Source organism: Chiloscyllium plagiosum, chromosome 37 (assembly GCF_004010195.1).
Source record: "Chiloscyllium plagiosum isolate BGI_BamShark_2017 chromosome 37, ASM401019v2, whole genome shotgun sequence".
In the NCBI taxonomy this organism is placed as follows: Eukaryota; Metazoa; Chordata; class Chondrichthyes; order Orectolobiformes; family Hemiscylliidae; genus Chiloscyllium; species Chiloscyllium plagiosum.
Window position 1 is genome coordinate 33,546,867 of NC_057746.1, and position 20,698 is coordinate 33,567,564.

General features: G+C 46.2%; 2 protein-coding genes across 2 annotated transcripts in view; one reads left to right on the top strand and one right to left on the bottom strand.

Moving 5' to 3' along the window:
* Nucleotides 1-3,769, top strand: part of LOC122541189 (butyrophilin subfamily 1 member A1-like) — a 77,497-nt gene extending 73,728 nt beyond the window's left edge. The window contains exon 10 of the mRNA XM_043677816.1: nucleotides 3,696-3,769. Coding sequence (XP_043533751.1) covers nucleotides 3,696-3,769 — 74 coding nt within the window. The remainder of the gene's footprint in view (nucleotides 1-3,695) is intronic.
* LOC122541488 (zinc-binding protein A33-like) overlaps nucleotides 1-20,698 on the bottom strand; it is a 492,570-nt gene that overhangs the window by 147,548 nt on the left and 324,324 nt on the right. The gene's annotated exons all lie outside the window — the stretch shown is intronic.

A 20,698-nucleotide genomic window follows, 5' to 3' on the forward strand; every position in this document is an offset into this window, starting at 1 on the left:
TGTTTAATTCCCTGTCACTTCTCCAGGAATGTCCATCTCCAGGAAGTTCTGTTCCTGTGTTTGACGTGACTTCCCTGTGTCTCTGTTCCCTGCTCCCTCTCTCGCTCCTTGTGTTTGATTGGGATTGTGTGGATCAATCTGTGATCCAGCCAATCCAACAGGAACTTTCACTGGGAAATGGGGTAAATTATTGACAAGTTAGAAGGGAAGCTGCAGGATGAATGAGATAATTGGACAGATCTTTCTAAACAGCTCGCACAGACACGATGGGCCAAATGGCCTCCTTCTGTGCTGTAAGACTGTCTGAATTAGAAACTGGAACATGTGGGGGAGGGGGTCTGGGAATCATTAATTATTGATACAGCAGAGAGCCGGACTGTCCAGGGGTTTAATGTCTGGGTTTGTGAAGCAGCATCTCAACACCGGGGTAAGGCTGGAACCCCATTAAACAGGATGGGGTTATAGTGATGGTCTTGCTATGGAGCTGACGTGAATTCATCTGCCTTTTGAATACGGTGTGTGTTTGATACAAGCCTGTTCTAATGTCTCCCTCCTTACAAAACACTTGATCCCACACCAACCTTCACCAACACCAAGGGGAGTGCTCACCAGGTTCCTGGGTGATCGATGGGGTGACCATAGAAAGGTTCAGCACAGACAGAACAAGGTGTGGCTTGTCTCTGGGTCTGCTCTCTGCAAGAGGCCCTCACCTGGTCCCACAGGATTTCTGCCGATGGAAACAGTTCCTTTCTCTCCACTCTGTCCTGGTCCCTCCTGATATTGAACACCTCGATCTGATTTCCTCTCTCCCTTCTCCCCTCTCGGGAGAACAGTCCCAGCCTCTCCAATCTCTCCAGGGAACTGAAGACCGTCACCTCTGGAACCATTCCTGTCAATCTTTACTGTCCCTTTTCTGAATCCTCCACAACCTTCCTACAGCGCGGGCTCCAGAACCGACCCTCGAGTTGAGGGAGAGCCAGTGTTTTATAAAGGTTGATCATCACCTCCCTGTTGTGTCCCCTCTGTCTCTATTTATTAAACTCCGGTTCCTAGAAGTCTTTGTAACCCCATTCTCAAACTGTTCTGCCACCATCAACCGATTCTGCACATATATTCCCAGCTCCACCTGTACCCCCTTTAAAATTGGATCTTTTATTTCATATCACCTCTCCTGATCTCTCGATCTAAACGTATCAATCCACACTGCCCTCCATTCAATTTCAATCCCCACATTTCCATCCCCTCTACCAGGGGTCGCTGTCCTCTTACAGACTCTATTATGGACTAGGCTAGACTCCCTCAAAATATTTTCAGAAGTGGCCCAGACCCTAACGTTTAAGATCCAGGAATGGTGCAGCTGATCAAATCACGTGGCTTCAACTAAAACAGAATTTATTTACCATTGAATAAAACACAAGCAAACAAGAACAGTATTTAGAATAATAACTATTCCAAAACCCAACCAACACAATATCCTGTCAACTTAACAAAGAAGCTGTCACAACTTCCTGCAACATCCCCATAAACACAGCCCTTGGTTAAAAAGGTAAATTCAAACACAGTTTCTAACAGGAGAGTGAATCAGCCAGGGACCATTCGCTGAAGCATGGAAACTCTTCACTCCAGCAGCTCCTCTGGGTTCCCAGCTAAAACTAAACCAAGCTCAAAAAATCCCTGAGCTGGGAGCAGTGGCTCCTCCCCTTTCATTGTCCAACTGTTTAAAATAAAACCGAAAGGCCTCCCCTGATTGTTGGCTCAGACAGTCTCTGGCAGCCATGTCGGCCCCTCTGCCTTTGCAACCCTTTTCTAAAAGAAAACAAAGACAGAATAACCTTGTTAAAGGAGCAGCATTGTCACCTGTCTCACTGTTCCTCTCTCAGTTCACAATATTTCCCCCTTTGTGCCACCTGTAAATGTTGTAATTACACAGCAATATATTACACACTGATCAGAAAAATGCAATGTCCGGAATATCACCCTCTGTGGAATATCCCTGTTTACTTTCCCCAGTCCAAAGCCCAACCGGTAACCGCTCTCCGCTCACTGAGAGGAACTAAACTCCTTCAGAGGTGGTTGGGATTGGGATTGTGTTTCACCCTGCCGTCCCCATCATCTTGTTTCATGGTCATGTGTAGAAACACAGAAACATGAAAAGGGATGAGGAGGAGTAGGCCATTCAGCCCTTCGAGCCTGCTACACCATTCACTGTGATCATGGCTGATCATCGAGCTCCCTCCCCTAACCCAGCCATCCCCTCGACCCCTTGATCCCTTTTCCCACATGAACTATATGTCGTTCCTTCATGAAAACACAATGTTTTAGCCCCACCCATTTTCTGCAGCAGTGAGTTCCTCAGGCTCATCACTCTCTGGGTGAACACATTTCTCCTCATCCGGTCATGAAAGGTTATCCCTGATCTTTAACCAATGAACCCTGGTCTGGTCACCCCCATCATCAGGAACATCCTTCCTGTTTCTAACCTGTTCAGGCTTGTTCGTAATTTCTTGGTTTCTATGTGATTCCTCCTCATTCATCGAAACTTTAGTGAATAAAACCCTAACTGACTCAATCTCTCCTGATAAGTCAGTCCTTCCATCCCTGGACTCAGTTCGGTAAACCTTCACTGCATGAATAGTTTGTTGGAGAGAGGGAGCTGAGCACTGACTCAACCTGAAATCTCAGTTCAGACCCAACACGTACAGTAAATCTGTTTCTCTCTTCAAAGATGCTGTCTGATCTGCTGATTTTCCAGCATTCCAAAAATAATTGTAGGAGAAACTCAGCAGGTCCGGCAGCTTCTGTGGACAGAGAGAGAGGAACAGAGTTAACATTTTGGTTCCAGTACCCCTCCTTCTGAACTTATTCTGAGGTTATAGTCCAACTTGGTGTTGTGTGATTTTTAAATTTGCCCACCCCAGTCCAAAACTGGCTCCTCCACATTCTGAAGGATGTTGACTGGATTCGAAACATTACCTTTTAGAATTAGAATAAGATTTGTGCTCTCAAGTATGGGATTTTATTGAGGTTTGACCCGAGCAGCGCTGTGACACAGGACTCTATGCTCTATGCTCCTCGTTCTGTTCCCCAGGACACACACTGAGACAAATTGTGATTGTGCCTGGATGACCATCAACTTGGTGAAAAACCTCTTTGGTCTGACCAAAACCTATTGGTCCTCCAGAACAAGGAGGTTAACCCTGACTGAGTGTTACAGACTGGCACATTCCAAGGTCGAGGACTATGTGCTGAGGGATACACTAAAGCTTGTGGCAGCTGCTGCCAAGGGGCAGTGGGGAAAGACCACTGTCTGAGGGCTTTCTGCTGAAGGTAAATGGGAGACCGTTCAGTTATCGGACCCTCCCCAGTGCCGACAATGCATGTAAATATAATCTTGTATGTGTAAGAGATGCCTTTGGTTCGTTTGTTGGATATAGTCAAACTCAAGGGTTTGTTTCAAAAACAGAGATTGCTGGAAATGCTCAGCAGATCAGAGTTAACGTTTCTGATCGAGTGACCAGTTCTGAATGAACTCAGTTCTGAAGAAGGCTCACCTGAGCTGAAACATTAACTCTGATTTCTCTGCCCAGATGCTGCCAGACCTGCTGAGCGTTTGCAGCAATTTCTGGTTTTGTTTCTGATTTACAGCATCCACAGTTCTTTCAGTTTTTATCCAACGTTTGTATCCTCCTTTGCAGCTGCACAGAACCGAACTGCTTTAGTGCTGGTGTATATTTGTGAAGATATTTTCGTGAATAAAGTATATTTTTGAAATAAAAATAATTCAAGTACAGGGATATAGGATTACAGTGAAAAATGGACAATGTTGGTACAAAGATACTCAGGTACAAAATCTTAGGGACAAAGTAGAAAATTAGGAATCTGGTTAAAAGTTCAACATTAAAGTCATTCTTAATTGTAAAGCAGAAAAATAAAGAAATGAAGCTCAAATTTCAGCGTTACAATCCTTTAGCCAAGCTCCCCACAAGGTCTCCATCTACCCCTGGTTCTGGGCTCACTCTCTCCACTTCGGAATGAACAGATAGGGAATACAGGGAGACAGACCATGAGCAGGAAGATGGGATTAGTTTAGAATGGCATCCTGGTCAGCACAGACACGGTGGGCTGAAGGGCCTGTTCCTGTGCTGTCCTGTTCTATGGAAGTAGATTAAAGTAAGAAAACAGAAGCTGAGAAGGAAGGAAACAAGGCAAAGGGGAAGGAGCAGATGGTCTCCGGGGCAGAAACCCTCTCACTGCACTGCTTCTCCGCCACCAACCCGATCTCTGTTTCTCTCTGCACTGATCGTGCCAAACCCACTGAGTTTCCCCAGCAATTTCTGCTTTTGTTTCAGATCTTTGTTATCTGTCATTGAATGATATTTGGCTGCAATACCGATCCCCACCAGCCGGTGGCGGTGCTGTACCACGTATAACATCAGCAATTACACCTTGTGTCTTTCACTGTGTCTCACATCTGCACACACACGACATGGGTGCTGGGGAAAAATAACCACTACCGCAGTTAGGCGGTAGTGTGGGGGTTAAAGAAAATAGGAGGATCAAAGGCAAACAAAAATGCCATCAGCAATCTCCGCGCCCTCTGTTCCCCGCAATACCAGTCACTGCCAGAAGGTGGTAATATTGCACCGATTATTCTTCAACTGGGATGAGACTGTTGGAGAAATTTCCTACTCAAAATGTGCCCCCCCCCACCATGTTAGGGAGATGAAACACAGACTGGGTGACCGTTTGTAGAACACCAAAGTTAGGTGAATTGGCCATGCTAAATTGCCCATAGTGTTGGGTGCAGGGGTAAATGTAGGGGAATGGGTCCGGGTGGGTGCGCTTCGGCGGGTCGGTGTGGATTTGTTGGGCCGAAGGGCCTGTTTCCACACTGTAAGTCATCGAATCTAATCTAAAGTTCAGTCCCTGACCTTCCAGTTGCCTGCCACTTCAACACAGCCCCGTGTTCCCTGGCCAACATCTCTGTCTGGGGCCTGTTGCAGTACTCCAGCCAGGCTCAGTGTAAACTGGAGGAACAGCACCTCATCTTCCACTTGGGGACATTACAGCCTCAGGCCTCAATATGAAATCCAATCATTTTTAGAGCCTGTACCCTTCCTTTGATGTACTTCACCTAACCCCATGCCATAGGTTGTTTGCAGCACAGTCAACTCATTTTCACCTGCCTCATTATCAGCTTTTCCTCTTCCCTGTCTTGCTGTTAAACATCCTTTGGTCTGCTTCACTTTCTCTGTCTCTGTATCTCTGGGCTCCGTCTGCGCCTATCTGCTCACTCCACCCATCTCCCTGTTATCAGCATAAGGACCACCATTTCTCACCTACTATCAGTTCTGAAGAAGTGACTGGACTGAAAAAGTTATCTGTTTCTCTCTCCAGATATTGCCAGAGCTGCTGAGTTTCTATTTTTCATTCAAATTTCCAACAGCAGCAGTTCTTTGTTTTATTTTATTGCTGGAACTATCCCGGGGCAGGGGGTGATCTAGTGGACAGTTGGTAATGTCCCTGCCTCTGGTTCATGTAGCACTTGGGGAATTGATGACTCCTTGATGTGGAATTAGTCACTGTCTGGTCCCCACTTGAATTCTCTATTCTCAGCGATCTGCACAGCTCTGTTCAGGATATTTGTTGTCAGTGATGCAATTCTTAGTTTGCTCTCTCCCGAGACTGAACCTGTTACTTACGACTGATATCAATTATGTTATCACAGAAATCACATCAAGATCACTGTTTCACCCTAACGTTTACCCGTCACCTTTATCCTCTTGTTGATCCATTGGTACTTTGATTCCCAGGAGCCTGACACTTCCTGGGATAGGACCGAGTTGGATTCCATGTGAATAAAACAATACTCACACAGCGACTTGTCCCAATTCCCCCTCTGTCTCCTGTGTCCTTTAGATCCTGTTCATGACAACATTTGAAAGGCCCAGTGGACAGTGTTAAATAAGAGAACCAACGATTAACAGCCCAAGTCTAAGATATAAATGGTTTATTCACATGTCTGTGGGGAGCAGCTCAAAGGCCCTCCACTGAATTACAAACAGTCACAGCCTTTAAATACAACCTTCAGTCACACAACATACAGTTACAATCTACCTGTCACTAACCTTGGTACATGTCACATGTGCTAACTGCTCATTGAATATCTAAACCTGGATGTTCAAGATCCCAAACAGCTTGAAAACTATAACCTTGCTACAGTTAAGTGGGATTGCCTTATTCAAAGGTAAAGATGCGCTTCTCAAAAACAGTAGAAAGTTAACATAATTCTCTTATAAAACTGCATTGTTGCTGAAATGCCTAAGTTTCTAATTAGCAATAATAAAATAATAATGGCACATTTATTCATATAACTGAGATGATGTAATAAATGGCAGGAAAAGCATTCCTGATGTTATTCAATGACAGTACTCTGTGCGAAGTGTATGTGATATTTCTCTGTGTAAAGTGTATGAAAGACCTCCTTTTCTGATAAGTTAAAATCGGAGAAAATACATCATCTCCTTGACACTCTCACTGCTAGGAATAAAATACATCTGTCAAGGCAATATTTATATGAAGCTAGTCTCTGTGTAAAAAAAAAGTGTAGGATCGTTAACAAATAAGACTTTCCCAGCATGAATATTCAATCCTCATGGAATTACTGGACACAGCATGAGGCCACTTTGGCAGAGAAACTGTTTCCTTTCTCTCTCTGGAAAATACACACTCCCGAGAAATGTTCAGGTTCCCTGATTCCGATTTCCATACTGACATCCCTAAGCGGGTAAGACAGTGCATTGTCCCCTTTCATCAATACAAAAGTCTGATTGGGACTAACAAATGACTCTCAGCATGAGGTAAGCTCAGAGGCGAGATCGACCTGTAATGATGGACAAGGAGAGAGGTGACCACCCTGACATCTGGGGTAGCTGTCCTATATTCACTGGAGAGAAGGTTCCAAGGGGATGAAGTGAGGGAGAGGGGGTAAAGTGAGGGTGGGGGGGTGAAGCCAATGTTGGGGGTTGTGATCAGGTCCTGTTGAAGATCAGGGGTCAGGTGGGGTATGTGTAGGGTGTTGGGGTGATGCTGGTCCTGGGTCAGAGGGTGCAGTTGGACGGTCAAGAGGCCAGGGTTTTATTCTGGGTGGGGGGGGATGGACCATCTTGGTGGAATGGATCGTATGTATCTTTCGGATAAGTCCGGTCTCTGACTCTCTGGAAACCGGAAGGTCTGTTCTGCTGTGAAATTATGGGATGGATCTTTCGGTGATTTTCAATCCCACAGATTCTCAGTGGTTCACCATCAAATCCTGGACTGAAAACAGGAAACATTCTCTCAGGGAAAGTCTGGGTGAGAGTGCGGAGATGGGACATGTTGTCCACATTGTAAAATGATACCTGTCCAACCTCACAGTCCAGGAAAACCCCGATCTTCTGGGGATGCATTGGCAGGGGGAGCAGGATCCATGAGGGGAGCAACCAGCAAAATAACGACCAGAGCGACCTTTCCATAAACACCAAAAACCAGGCTCAGGATCCGGGATGGTTCCCGGTTTTCTCTTCGCAGACTCTCGGGTCACTCCCAGAGCCCAATCCTCCCCTTCTCCCACCTCCACCTCCCAGTAATGTTTCCCTGAGGTGAATCCCTCTGAGCCCCAGACATAGAGAGAGGAATCAAACCTCTCAAACATATAGTGGTCTCTGATGTGGGAACAGGCACTGTCTCTGAGTCTCACACTGGTCCAGTCCTCATTCACGATAAACTCGGGATGGGCTGTGTCCTGATCCAGGGTCAGAGAGTCTGGAACTGGGAGAAATAGAAACAACAGTCAGTAACTGAGTTTCTCACTGAGTTTTATTCAAACTCTTTCCTTTATAAAGAGCTCACTTGGGGTACTCCCGGGAATTCCGGTGTATGCAAATGATTCCAGGTTTTATTATTGTAATCAGGGTTTACCCTCCTGGGATCACTCTGCCTGTCCAACCCGGTGAGAGCTGAGCAGGGACCGGGAGCACACTGTTTTATTTTTACCTTTCCTCAGCCCCCTGGTCTCCTGCTTCAATCCTGACCCAATACAAGGAATCCTGTGTCCCTCAGAGCCCTGGGCTTCTCAGTGATTGTAGACTGAGACCCAGACTTTCAGAAATCCCCCAGGAACCGGGGTCAGGAGGCTCTGATACAGCAAAGAGAGACCATCTCAACCCTGGAGGTGTCAGCTCCAATATCCCACATCCCCAATCAGTGTGATCAAAGGGGGAGGGGGACAGACTCCACACAGGAGGGAGAGAGAGGAAGAAGGGTTTTAAAAACAGGGAACTGCTTGAGGGAGGGATAGAGAAACATGAGAGAGAGGAGAGAAAGTAAATATTTCAAACTCTCAGCAGAGGGAATGGGAACATGAACAAATCTGAAAAGGAATAACACCAGCAGCATCTCAATGTGATGTCCCACTGTCCTCCCCCCTCTCCTGATACTCTCCCTGCATGGAGAAAATATATTTGTCCAGGGGAGTGGAATCTTTCCTCAGGACAATTCAGAATAATCCTTGGGTACACTTTCAGGAATTGGGTTCCAATCCAGAGCTTGCTTCCCATGTCCACTGTGAGCACCAGCTGACTCCATATTCCCCAGCACCTCCCCTTCCTCAGCAGGGACAAACAAAGCTTCATTTCCAGGCCTCCTGTCCCCACCTTATTGATGGCCATGAGTGGGACACACAAGCTGGAGCTCCATCAGGGGAATGCTGTATTGTGGAAGGGGAAAGGTCCCATTGGGAAGGAAAGGTGATTGGTTGGTGTGGAGGAGGGGAAGGGGACAGTGTCTCTTGCTGAATGCTGCAAAGTATTGCAGGTTTCCAGAGGCAGAGCTTCACTCAGGGCTCCGTGTGCGGCTCAGGTCCAGGGAGCTGACATTTCCAGCTGAGGAGGTGAAGGTGATGGTTTTTGAAGGGGATCTGGTGTCTGAGCAGCACTTTAATTTCATTCAGGGTCACTTTTAACTGGGATCCTCGGCAACAATTCAGCACAACAAGATACTGACTCCGATATAATCTAATTCACTCATCAACTGCAATAATTATAAATCAGGAAGTAACATTGAGATTTACCAGGTTTAATGACATCAATCATTTCTCTCCACACTCTGTGCTGGAAAAGGCCAGTGCATTTTTCAATAGACAGGGCGAGATCTGCTAATGACAATTGCTGACTTTCCTCACTGATTCTGCAAACATTAAACAGTGCGTTAGAAATTGGCAAATTGGCATCTTGAAGGCATTGTAATAAACTGTGCAGAGTTTCAGAAAAAAATGCGCCTTACCTCCTCTTCCTTGATGCTTCCTCCTGAAAGAAATCAAACACAAATCTGAGTTGAGAGAGAATGACTGTCTCTATCCAGACAGCTGTAATGACACCCAGACTGCTACCAGCTGCTGACGATGCCCCAGTCTTCCTATTGCTGACACACTGTCGCTGTGACTAAAATAACAGATAGACTACAGATTGTTCAAACATTACTGCAAGAATGATCCCAGAGCAGACTGAGTGGAACCTTCTGGAAAGACTAAAATATCTGATTGACAGACGTTGGACATTCCCATCGACAGACACAATGAGCTGGAATTTTCTGAGGAGTGGGGAGGGGGTGGGTGTTGAGAAGTGGAGACCAGAGTTTGGGTCGGGGTCAGTTTGGGTGTGGTCGAAACCCAGAGGGATCAGAGTGAGCAGGGGATGGGAGGTTGGACAGAAGAGGAAGTTGAAGGCTTTGAGGCTGAGTTCAGAGGCTGGGTGATTCAGACATTGCCAATTGGGGTGGTGAGTGGGGTTGGGGGGGATATGGATGTTCAGACGTCAGGTGCAGTGAAGCTCAGAGCACTCAAAGAGAAGGTCTGAGTCCTGAATCTGCTTGCCATTATTGGTCAGAGTATTGAGTACAGGAGTTGGGAGGTCATGCTGTGGCCGTACAGGACATTGTTTAGGCCACTTTTTGAGTATTGCATTCAATTCTGGTCTCCCTGTAACAGGAAGGATGTTGTGAAACTTGAAAGGGTTCAGAAAAGATTTTCAAAGATGTTGCCAGAGTTGAAGGGTTTGAGCCAAAGGGAGAGGCCGGGGCTGTTTTCCCTGGCGTATTGGAGGCTGAGGGGTGATGTTATGGAGCTTTATAAAATCATGAGGGGCATGGATAGGGTGAATAGACAAGGTATTTTCCCCAGAGTGAGGGAGTCCAAAACTGGAGGGTAAAGATTTAAGGTGAGAGGGGAAAGATTGGAAAGGGGCCTGAGGTGCAACTTTTTCATAGAGAGTGGTGCATGTATGGAATGAGATGCCAGAGGAAGTGGTGGAAGCTGGTACAATAGCAACATTTAAAAGACATCTGGATCGGTAAATGAATAGGAAGGGTTTGGATGGATATGAGCCAAATGTTGGCAAATGGGACAAGATTAATTTACAGTGTTTGGATGAGATGGACTGAAAGATTTGTATCCATGCTGTACAGCTCGATCATTCTGAGACCCACCTTTGTGCTCCTGGTCCATATCACTCCAAACCTTTCCTGTTCATGTACTTATCAAATGTCTTTTGACTACTGTAAATCTACCCACATCTACCACTTTCTTAGTAAGTTCATTCCATATACGAACTCCCTCTGTGTAAAACATATGCCCTCATGTCTTATTTAAATTTTTCTCCTCTCACCTTAAAAATTTAGTTCCTAGTCTTGGAATTTCCTATCCTCAGGAAACCTACATTAAGCCTCATGATTTCATAAACCTCTACAAAATCATCTCACACCCTCCGACACTCCAGTTAAAAAGTTTGAGTCTATCTAGCCTCTCTTTATAACTCAAACTACCAACTCAAACCCAGCAACTTCCTGGGAATCTCTTGTGAACCCTCTCCACTTAATAATAATTCTTATAACTGGCATCCAGAACTGGACACAGTATTCCAGAAGAGACCTCATCAATGTCCAGTACAACCTCAACATGACTTGCCAAATCCTATACTGAAAGGACTATGAAGGCAAGCATGCTAAACACCGTTTTAACCACTCTGTCTATATGTGACACCAAATTCAAAGAGTGATGTAGCTGAAGCCCTCGGTCCCTCTGTTCTCCAACACTACCCAAGGCCCGATCATTAATGGTATAAATCCAATCCATTAATGTGGTACCAAAATGCAATACTTCATATTTATCCCGATTGAGCTCCACCTGCCCTGGAAGTTGATGTTTGATCGTCGGGGTTCAGAGAGGCTGAGACAGTGGATTGAGCCAGTGATTGGAAAGAAAGACATGCATTTTAGTCACCGCCTTTCACCACCAGCAGACATCTCAAAGCACTTTCCAGTCGCTGTTGGAATGTGGGAAATACAGAGCCAACTGTGCACAGCAAGCTCCCACAAATGACAATCAGAGCTGAGAGTATGTTTGTGCTGAGACAGATATAGGCCAGAACACAGCGATAAAAGCAAAGGGTCAGTTAGACTCGAAACGTCAGCACTTTTCTCTCCTTACAAATGCTGCCAGACCTGCTGAGATTTTCCAGCATTTTCTCTTTTGGTTTCAGATTCCAGCATTCACAGTAATTTGCTTTTATCCAGCGAGAAAAACAGTTGCTGCTTGAAAAGAATGGCGGAAATCTTTCAAGTCCACCACAGAAAAACTTGAGACCTCAGTCTCATGTCTCATTTGAAAGACTTCATCTCTGAAAGTGCAGCACTCCCTCAGTATCGATCCTCTGACACTGCAGTACTCCCACAGTACTGACCCTCCATCAGTGCAGATTCCTTCAGTACTGACCCTTTCAGGCAGTGTCGCACTCCCTCAGTACTGACTCTCCAACAGTGCAGCACTCCCCCAGTACTGACCCTCTGACAGTGTGATACTCCCTCAGTACTGACCCTCTGACAGTGTGACACTCCCTCAGTACTGACCCTTTGACAGTGTAACACTCCCTCAGTACTGACCCTTTGACAGTGTAACACTCCCTCAGTACTGACCCTCTGACAGTGTGACATTCCCTCAGTACTGACCCTTTGACAGTGCACCATTCCCTCAGTACTGACCATCCAACAGTGCAGCACTCCCTCTGTACTGACCCTCCGACAGTGCAGTGCTCTCTCAGCACTGACCTTCTGACAGTGCAGCACTCCCTCAGTACTGACTCTCTGTCAATGCAACACTCTCTCAATACTGACCCTCTGACAGTGCAGCACTCCCTCAGTACTGACCCTCTGTCAATGCAACACTCTCTCAATACTGACCCTCTGACAGTGCAGTGCTCCCTCAGTATTGACCCTCCGACAGTACAGCACTCCCTCGGTACTGACCCACACACAGTGCAGCACTCCCTCAGTACTGACCCCTGATAGTGCAGCACTCCCACAGCACTGACCCTCCGACATTGCAGCATTCCCTCAGTACTGACCCTCTGACAGTGTAGCACTCCCTCATAACTGACCCGCCCACAGTGCAGCACTCCCTCAGTACTGACCCTCTGACAGTGTAGCACGCCCTCATAACTGACCCGCCCACAGTGCAGCACTCCCTCAGCATTTACCCTCCAATAGTGCAGCACTCCCTCAGCATTGACCCTCCAACAGTGCAGCACTCTCTCGGTACTAACCCTGTCACAGTACTGTGCTCCCTTAGCACTTACCCTCTGACAGTGCAGCACTCCCTCAGCACTGACCCTCCGACAATGCAGCACTCCCTCTGTACTACTCGCAAAACTAGAATATGAGGGAAGAGGAAAAAAATTGCTTATACAGAGAGGTGAAAGGTAAATAGGATTATAGTTGTGGGGTATTTCCATATGACTAACATTAACTGGGATAGCCTGAGTGTGAAAGGATTAGATGGTGTGGACTTTTTAAAGAGCATTTAGGAGAGCTTCTTGTGACAGTACATAGATCATCCTACCAATGATTGGATAGTACTAGTGGTAAGAGTCTAGATTAGAGTGGTACTGGAAAAGCACAGTGGGTCAGAAAAGATGAAGGGCCTTTGCCCGAAAGTCAATTTTCCTGCATCTGCAGTCCTCACTTTTGCCTAGTACTAGTGATAATCCTAGGGCAGAGATTTAGAATTTTGATTCTTTAATTTCCCATCCAACACTAACCCATTCATTTTGATATTAAAATCCTCTCAAAGACTCTCACACCTACTCCATCAGATACAGTCAGACATTCACTGTCCAGACTGCAAAGTGAATTTCCGGAGAATATTAAACTGGAGCAGCAACAATATAATTACAAACATAGAGGTAAAAACAATGACTGCAGATGCTGGAAACCAGATTCTGGATTAGTGGTGCTGGAAGAGCACAGCAATTCAGGCAGCATCCGAGGACAGGCAAAATCCGAGGACAGGCAAAATCGACGTTTCGGGCAAAAGCCCTTCATCAGGAATAAAAAGCCTTTTTATTCCTGATGAAGGGCTTTTGCCCGAAACGTCGATTTTGCCTGTCCTCGGATGCTGCCTGAATTGCTGTGCTCTTCCAGCACCACTAATCCAGAATAATTACAAACATAGTCTCATGATCACAGTAACCTTTCCCAGGATGGTGCAATTATTCCCGGGAATCTGTGGATATTCCAGGAGGCTGATTTGTTCAGTAAAATCAGCTGAACTGCCTCGGGAAAGACAAAACAGTCGATTTTACAAAACCAGTTCTGCATTACTGGAAAAATGCTGGGTCTATCGTGCAGTGACAGAGAACTTTGAATGAAATTAAACTGTAAAGCCTTACCCTCAGAAATAACACTTCGTCTTTCTGTTCCATCTGTTTCTGCAACTTTGAGAGATTCTCCTGAATAGAATTTAAATTTGCCTGAAGGTTTCGAAGATTTTTTTTCCATAGGTTCGAGAACTTTCTCTTCTTCTTCCCTGAGATCTTGGAGTAAATGCTGCTCTTTCTCAGTGAGAAACTGGTGCATTTTAGCAAACTCAGATGTGATGTGGGCCTGCAGACAGCCCGCCTGTCTCTGTAAAATGACATGGGGAACATAATGTCCCACGGTTAATGAACAGAACGAACCCAGATCCCGGAGAACCAACACAGGAAAACCTTACCCTAATTTCAGAAATCTTCTGATCTTGTTTCAGTTCCATTCCTAGAACAGCTGCTTTCTTGTTTGTGAGAGAATCAAAGGAACATTTCACCTTCTCCTGGAGTTGGGAGAGAAATGAAAATAATAAAAGTTAAATAAAAGTTATTGTGATTATAATAAAAGTAACAGCAGAATAGACGTGTTAGAGCATGAAAATGTGATAAAATAATCAGGGGGTGAAACCTGTTTCCTTTTACCTTGTAGATTCCAACAGCTTCTTCCATTGAAATGAAGTGATGCTCTGTGTGTTCCCGGGAATCTCTACAAATCACACAGATCAATTTCTTGTTAGTTTCACAAAACAGCTTCAGTTCTTCCTGATGTTGCTCACAGAGACATTTACTTTCCTTCTCTTGCGGCTTCTCACTTAATTTTCGAACTTTCTCGGCCAGATTTGCAAAAAGCCCGATTTACCCTGAGGTTTCTGTCTGGAAACTGCTCTCTCCATTCCGGGCAGGAGTTTCTCTCCCTCTTTTCCCAACTCTGGGTGATACAGGAGCGGCAGAGGTTGTGTCCACAATCCAGTGTGACGGGATCGGTGAAGAAATCCACACAAATGGGACAAATTACGTCCTCGGTTAAACTCTGGGCCTGCCGTTTGGAATCCATGTTCACCCTCAGCGCCTCCTGATTCAAATCCCTTTCAGTCTCAATGTTTCTGCGCAGCTGAACACCCGGAGCTCAGTTCCTTCACAATGTGGCTTCTGCAACACTCAAACATTGTGAATGCCTCAGTTTCATCGATTTTTACACAAACAACAAAACAGACAGCGACATGAAGAACAAACAGGTTTAGAGAATTGAGGGTGGTGAAGGAGGGTCACTGAACCCGAAACAGGACCTCTGCTTTCTCTCCACAGATGATGTCAGAACTGCTGAGTTTTTTCCAGTAATTTCTGATTTTGTTTGTAAATAACTGAATCCAGACGAGGAAATTGGAGGTACCTGAAGAGTGAGCATATTTACATAGAACATATATAGAACATAGAACGTTACAGCGCAGTGCAGGCCCTTCAGCCCTCGATGTTGCGCCGACCTGTCATACCAATCTGAAGCCCATCCAATCTACACTATTCCATGTACGTCCATACGCTTGTTCAATGACGACTTAACTGTACTTAAAGTTGGCAAATCTACTAAGTTCGAATGCAGGCAAAGCATTCCATACCCTTACTATTCTCTGAGTAAAGAAACTACCTCTGACATCTGTCCTATATCTATCACACCTCAATTTAAAGCTATGCCCCCTCGTGCTCGCCATCACCATACTTGGAAAAAGGCTATCCCTGTCCACCCTATCTAACCCTCTGATTATCTTATATGTCTCTATTAAGTTGCCTCTCAACCTTCTTCTCTCCAACAAAAGCAGCCTCAAGTCCCTCAGTCTTTCCTCGTATGACCTTCCCTCCATACCAGGCAACATCCTAGTAAATCTCCTCTGCACCTTTTCCAAAGCTTCCACATCCTTCTTATAATGCGGTGACCAGAACTGTTCACAATACTCCAAGTGCGGCCGTACCAGAGTTTTGTACAGCTGCAGCATAACCTCATGGTTCCGGAACTTGATCCCTCTATTAATAAAAGCTGAAACATTGTATGCCTTCTTAACAACCCTGTCAACCTGGGTGGCAACTTCCAAGGCTCTGTGTACCTGGACACCGAGATCTCTCTGCTCATCTGCACTCCCAAGAATCTTACCATTAGCCCAGTACTTTGCATTCCGATTACTCCGTCCAAGTGTATCACCTCACACTTGTTCACATTAAACTGCATTTGCCACCTCTCAGCCTAGCTCTGCAGCTTATCTATGTCTCTCTGTAACCTACAACATCCTTCGTCACTATCCACAACTCCACCGATCTTAGTGTCATCTGCAAATTTACTAACCCACTCTTCTACCCCCTCATCCAGGTGGTTTATAAAAATGACGAACAGCAGTGGACCCAACTCCGACCCTTGCAGTACACCACTGGTAACTGGACTCCAGGATGAACATTTCCCATTAACCACCACCCTCTATTTTCTTTCAGCAAGCCAATTACTGATCTAAACTGCTATATCTTCCACAATCCCATTCCTCCGCATTTTGTACAATAGCCTACTGTGGGGAACCTTATCAAACGCCTTGCTGAAATCCATTTACAACAAATCAACCGGTTTACTCTCATCTATCTGTTTGGTCACCTTCTCAAAGAACTCAATAAGCTTTGTGAGGCACGACCTACATTTCACAAACCGTGCTGACTATCCCTAATCAAATTATTCTTTTCTAGATAATTATAAATCCTATCTCTTATAACCTTTTCCAACACTTTACCAACAACTGAAGTAAGGCTCACTGGTCTATAATTATCTGGATTGTTCATTAAGTGCTTCCCCTATCTCCTCTGACTCCACACACAACTTCCCACTGCTATCCTTGATTGGCCCTAATCTTACTCTTATCATTCTTTTATTCCTTAAATACCTATAGAAAGCCTTAGGGTTTACCCTGATCCTATCCGCCAACAACTTCTCATGTCTCTTCCTGGCTCTTCTGAGCTCTCTCTTTCAGTCTTTCCTGGCTACCTTGTAACCCTGAAGTGCCCTAACTGAGCCTTCACATCTCATCCTAACATAAGCCTTCTTCTTCCTCTTGACCAGAGATTCCACTTCCTTTGTAAACCACGGCTCCCGTGCTCTACAGCTTCCTCCCTGCCTGACAGGTACAAACTTATCGAGGACACACAGGAGCTTTTCCTTGAATAAGCTCCACATTTCTAATGTGCCCATCCCCTGCAGTTTCCTTCCCCATCCTATGCTTCCTAAATCTTGCTTCATCGCATTGTAATTGCCTTTCCCCCAGCTGTAACTCTTGCCCAGTGGTATACACTTATCCCTTTCTATCACTAAAGTAAACATTACAGAATTGTGATTGCTATCACCAAAATACTCACCTACTTCCAAGTCTAACACCTGGCTGGGCTCATTACCAAATCTAATGTGGCTTCGCCCCTTGTTGCCTGTCTACATACTGTGTCAGGAAGCCCTCCTGCACACACTGGACAAAAACTGACCCATCTATAGTCCTCGTACTATAGTGTTCCCAGTCAATATTTGGAAAGTTGAAGTCCCCCATGACAACTACCATGTCTCTCTCACTCCTATCGAGAATCATCCTTGCTATCCCTTCCTCTACATCTCTGGAACTATTTGGAGGCCTATAGAAAACTCCCAACAGGGTGACCTCTCCTTTCCTTTTTCTAACCTCAGCCCATGCTACCTCAGTTGACGAGTCCCCAAATATCCTTTATGCAACTGCAATACTAATTTAGGGCAGGTCTGGAGGGAGAGGGTTGGATGCAGGGGAGGGAAGGGTTCTGAGGGTGGGGACTGAATTCCATTGCACTCAGCTTCAGACTGAACACACAGACATGTAAAAATTCACTGGGGAAACAGTGTGTCAGATCTCCATTCGGAACCTAAACTGTGTGGATTCTAGGCCGAGGAGTGGCAGACGGAGTTTAATTTAGACTGGTGCTGCCAGGACATTGCTCACGGGGACAGGCACCTAGCTCATGGATTGGACCAGGCTCCCTCAAGGCTGTTTCCCAGCTCTCTCAGTGCACACTCACTCTGCACCTCCCTGGATGCTCACAGCATCCCTGCCTCACCCTGCCCTTTTAGCACCCTGCCCCCTCAGTCCCACTTTAAAGCTCCCAGTCCTGCTGCCTTGCCTTACAGTCTGGTGCAGGCACAGAGCCAGGCAGTTTGTCAGCAGGAGTCAGTCAAGGGGTTGGACATCTTGCTGTGCGACACAATGCAGCATCAATCTCCCACTGAGAGCACGGCCCATCTGCCGGGACAGCAGACAGATTGCAAGTACCTCTGGAAAGTGGCCACATCCCCAAGTCAAAGGGAAGTGGTCCTCAGTCGAGTCCAATGAGGCTGCTGTCAGTCAGGGTGTCCCAGTGCAGTCAGTCACGGACAGTGTCCAATCACAGTCCAGGGGCTGGGCCATGGTCAGTCAGCCACTTGGAGCGATCATGGTTAGGGGTCAGTCTCAGTGCAGCCTGAGGAGTGGTCAGTCCTGCACACAGGGGGAATGGCCATTGGGGAGGGGTGGTGGGGGAGTTATCATGGAGCTGGTGAAGGGAGTCAGTGATGGAGCTGGAGGGGATCAATGCTGGGGATTGTATGCCGTAGCCTGAGATGCGGAAGGGACAAGGATGACGATGGGGGAATTTTTGATATGTCAAAGGAGGAGACGGTAAGGCATGGGAGGACCTGGGATGCTGTGGGAGGGGGTTGATGGTCAGTCACTGCCAACATAGCCTCAATGGGGAAGGGGAGGGTGCAAAGGGGCACAGAACTGATTCCTTCTCCACCTGAACTGTCAGGATAATGGAAGACTCTCTGAGATACAATGATGGTTTGTCTGGGTGATGTGGGTCTGGGGGAGAAGGGTACCAGGCTCATGCAGCTGCTGCCTCTCTTCAGTCTGACCAGGGGAGCACTCCTCGATATAAGGTCCCATGTCAAAGTGGCAAGATGTGTCATTCCATGGCCCTCCTTGTCAGACACAATGTTGTCTCACTCGATAGAAGAACATGTTCAGCTGCTATTTCTCTGAGATGGGACTGTAGACTGTTCCCATTGCTAAGAACCTCTTCTGTTCCTATGTTCCTGACACAGGGTCATTGCCAGTGTGACTGATGGAGCCAGCTACAGCCGGTATCATTTCTGCCGTTGCTAACATGTAACAACGGGGCAGGGAGTTTCAGGAGGGACAGATGCACCAGGAAACCCTGGGCCAGCAGCAATCTGCAGCAGAAGCTGAACAGCCTCCACCAGATGAAGAGGTCACTGCTGAAGGGCTCCTCGGGGTACATCACAGACTGAGGAGGGTCCGAGTCTTCATCCTCAATGCCATCTCGTCCGAATAAGTGAGACACAGTATCAGAGCTGGATGGGGATGTCCCGGGACACTGTCACTGACCTATACCCAGCGGCTGGAGTGAGACCTGGGACCTGAAGGAGTGGGTCACCACCCTCTCCCAGTGGCCGTCATGGTAACAGCTGTGTTGGACAGTTATGTGACTGTCCCATTTCGCCCTAAAGTGAACAATGATGTGAAGCTGGGATCAGGTGGGCCCTGGGGACATAGCAGCAGGAACTTACAGAGAATGGTAAGTGGAGCTGTGAGTACGGGCCATTGAGGTGTGTGGCCTGATGCTGAAACAGTGATTGGGAGGGGGATGCGCAGTTGGTGCCAGGCAGCTTTAACCATGTCACCTCTGTGCTGTGGGAAGCTCTGGGTTATAGCTGCTGTGCCATGACATAGACAGTGAAGAGGAACTCTCAACTGTCACACCCATCATGCATTCTGACAAGGAGGGCCAGGGAATGACACATCTGGGGACTTTGGATGCGAAGACAGCATCCTTTTGGGGTCCCAAGATAACAGTACCAACAACAATGTGCCTGTATTCCGGGAAATACCAGCAATGACCAGTTCATTTGCCTGCAGCGAGTGGTACAGTCCAGTTTACACTGGACAAGTGCAGTGCCACACGGGCAGCGCAGAGAGTTAATGAAGGGATGGTCGTGTGAGAAAACCTGCTGGAACAGACAGAGAATACCTACAAGAAATCCACTGACAATAATACTTTGCCAAAATATGGCAAGATTCAGCCTTCAGTGTAACTTTGGTCTCAAGTTTAAAGAAAATTTAAATGTGTTAGACAGTACAGAGGGGGTTTTTCAGATTGATACCTGGAAATGAATGAGTTTTGAAAATAGGTCAGACAGACTGGGCTTGTTTCCACTGGCGACGAGAAGAGGGAGGAGTGAATTAGTTGAAGCCTATCAAACTCTGAATGATTATAACAAGGTGAATGTAACAAGGACATTTCCCCTTCTAGGTCAATCCAGAATGAGATGGCACTGCATTAACATTAGGGCTCAGCCTCTGAGGACAGAGGTGAAGGTAATGTTTGTGTCTCAGAGGGTTGTATGACTTTAGAACTCTCTGCCTCAGAATGCTGTGGAGGTGGGGTTATTAAATATCTCAAAGATGAGGTGATAGATTCTTGTCAGGCAGGGATTCAAGGTTGGTTGGGGAAGATGGGAATGCGACATTAAAACACAAACAGATCAGCCATGATCGTATTAGATGATGGAGTAGACTCAAGAGAACAAATGGTTTACTTCCACTCCTATTTTGTACATACGTTTGTATCTATCTAATCAAAACACATTAAATATGGCAGGACATATTTGCGGATTGGAGGGTGGCTAATGTTGTACCACTTTTTAAGAAAGGTGAGAGAGAGAAAGCAGGAAACTATAGACCAGTTAGTCTGACCTCAGTGGTGGGAAAGATGCTGGAGTCTATTATAAAGGATAACATTATGACACACCTGGATAGTAGTAACAGGATAGGTCAGAGTCAGCATGGATTTATGAAGGGGAAATCATGCTTGACTAATCTTCTGGAATTCTTTGAGGATGTAACTCTGAAGATGGACGAGGGAGATCCAGTAGATGTAGTGTACCTGGACTTTCAGAAAGCTTTTGATAAAGTCCCACATAGGAGGTT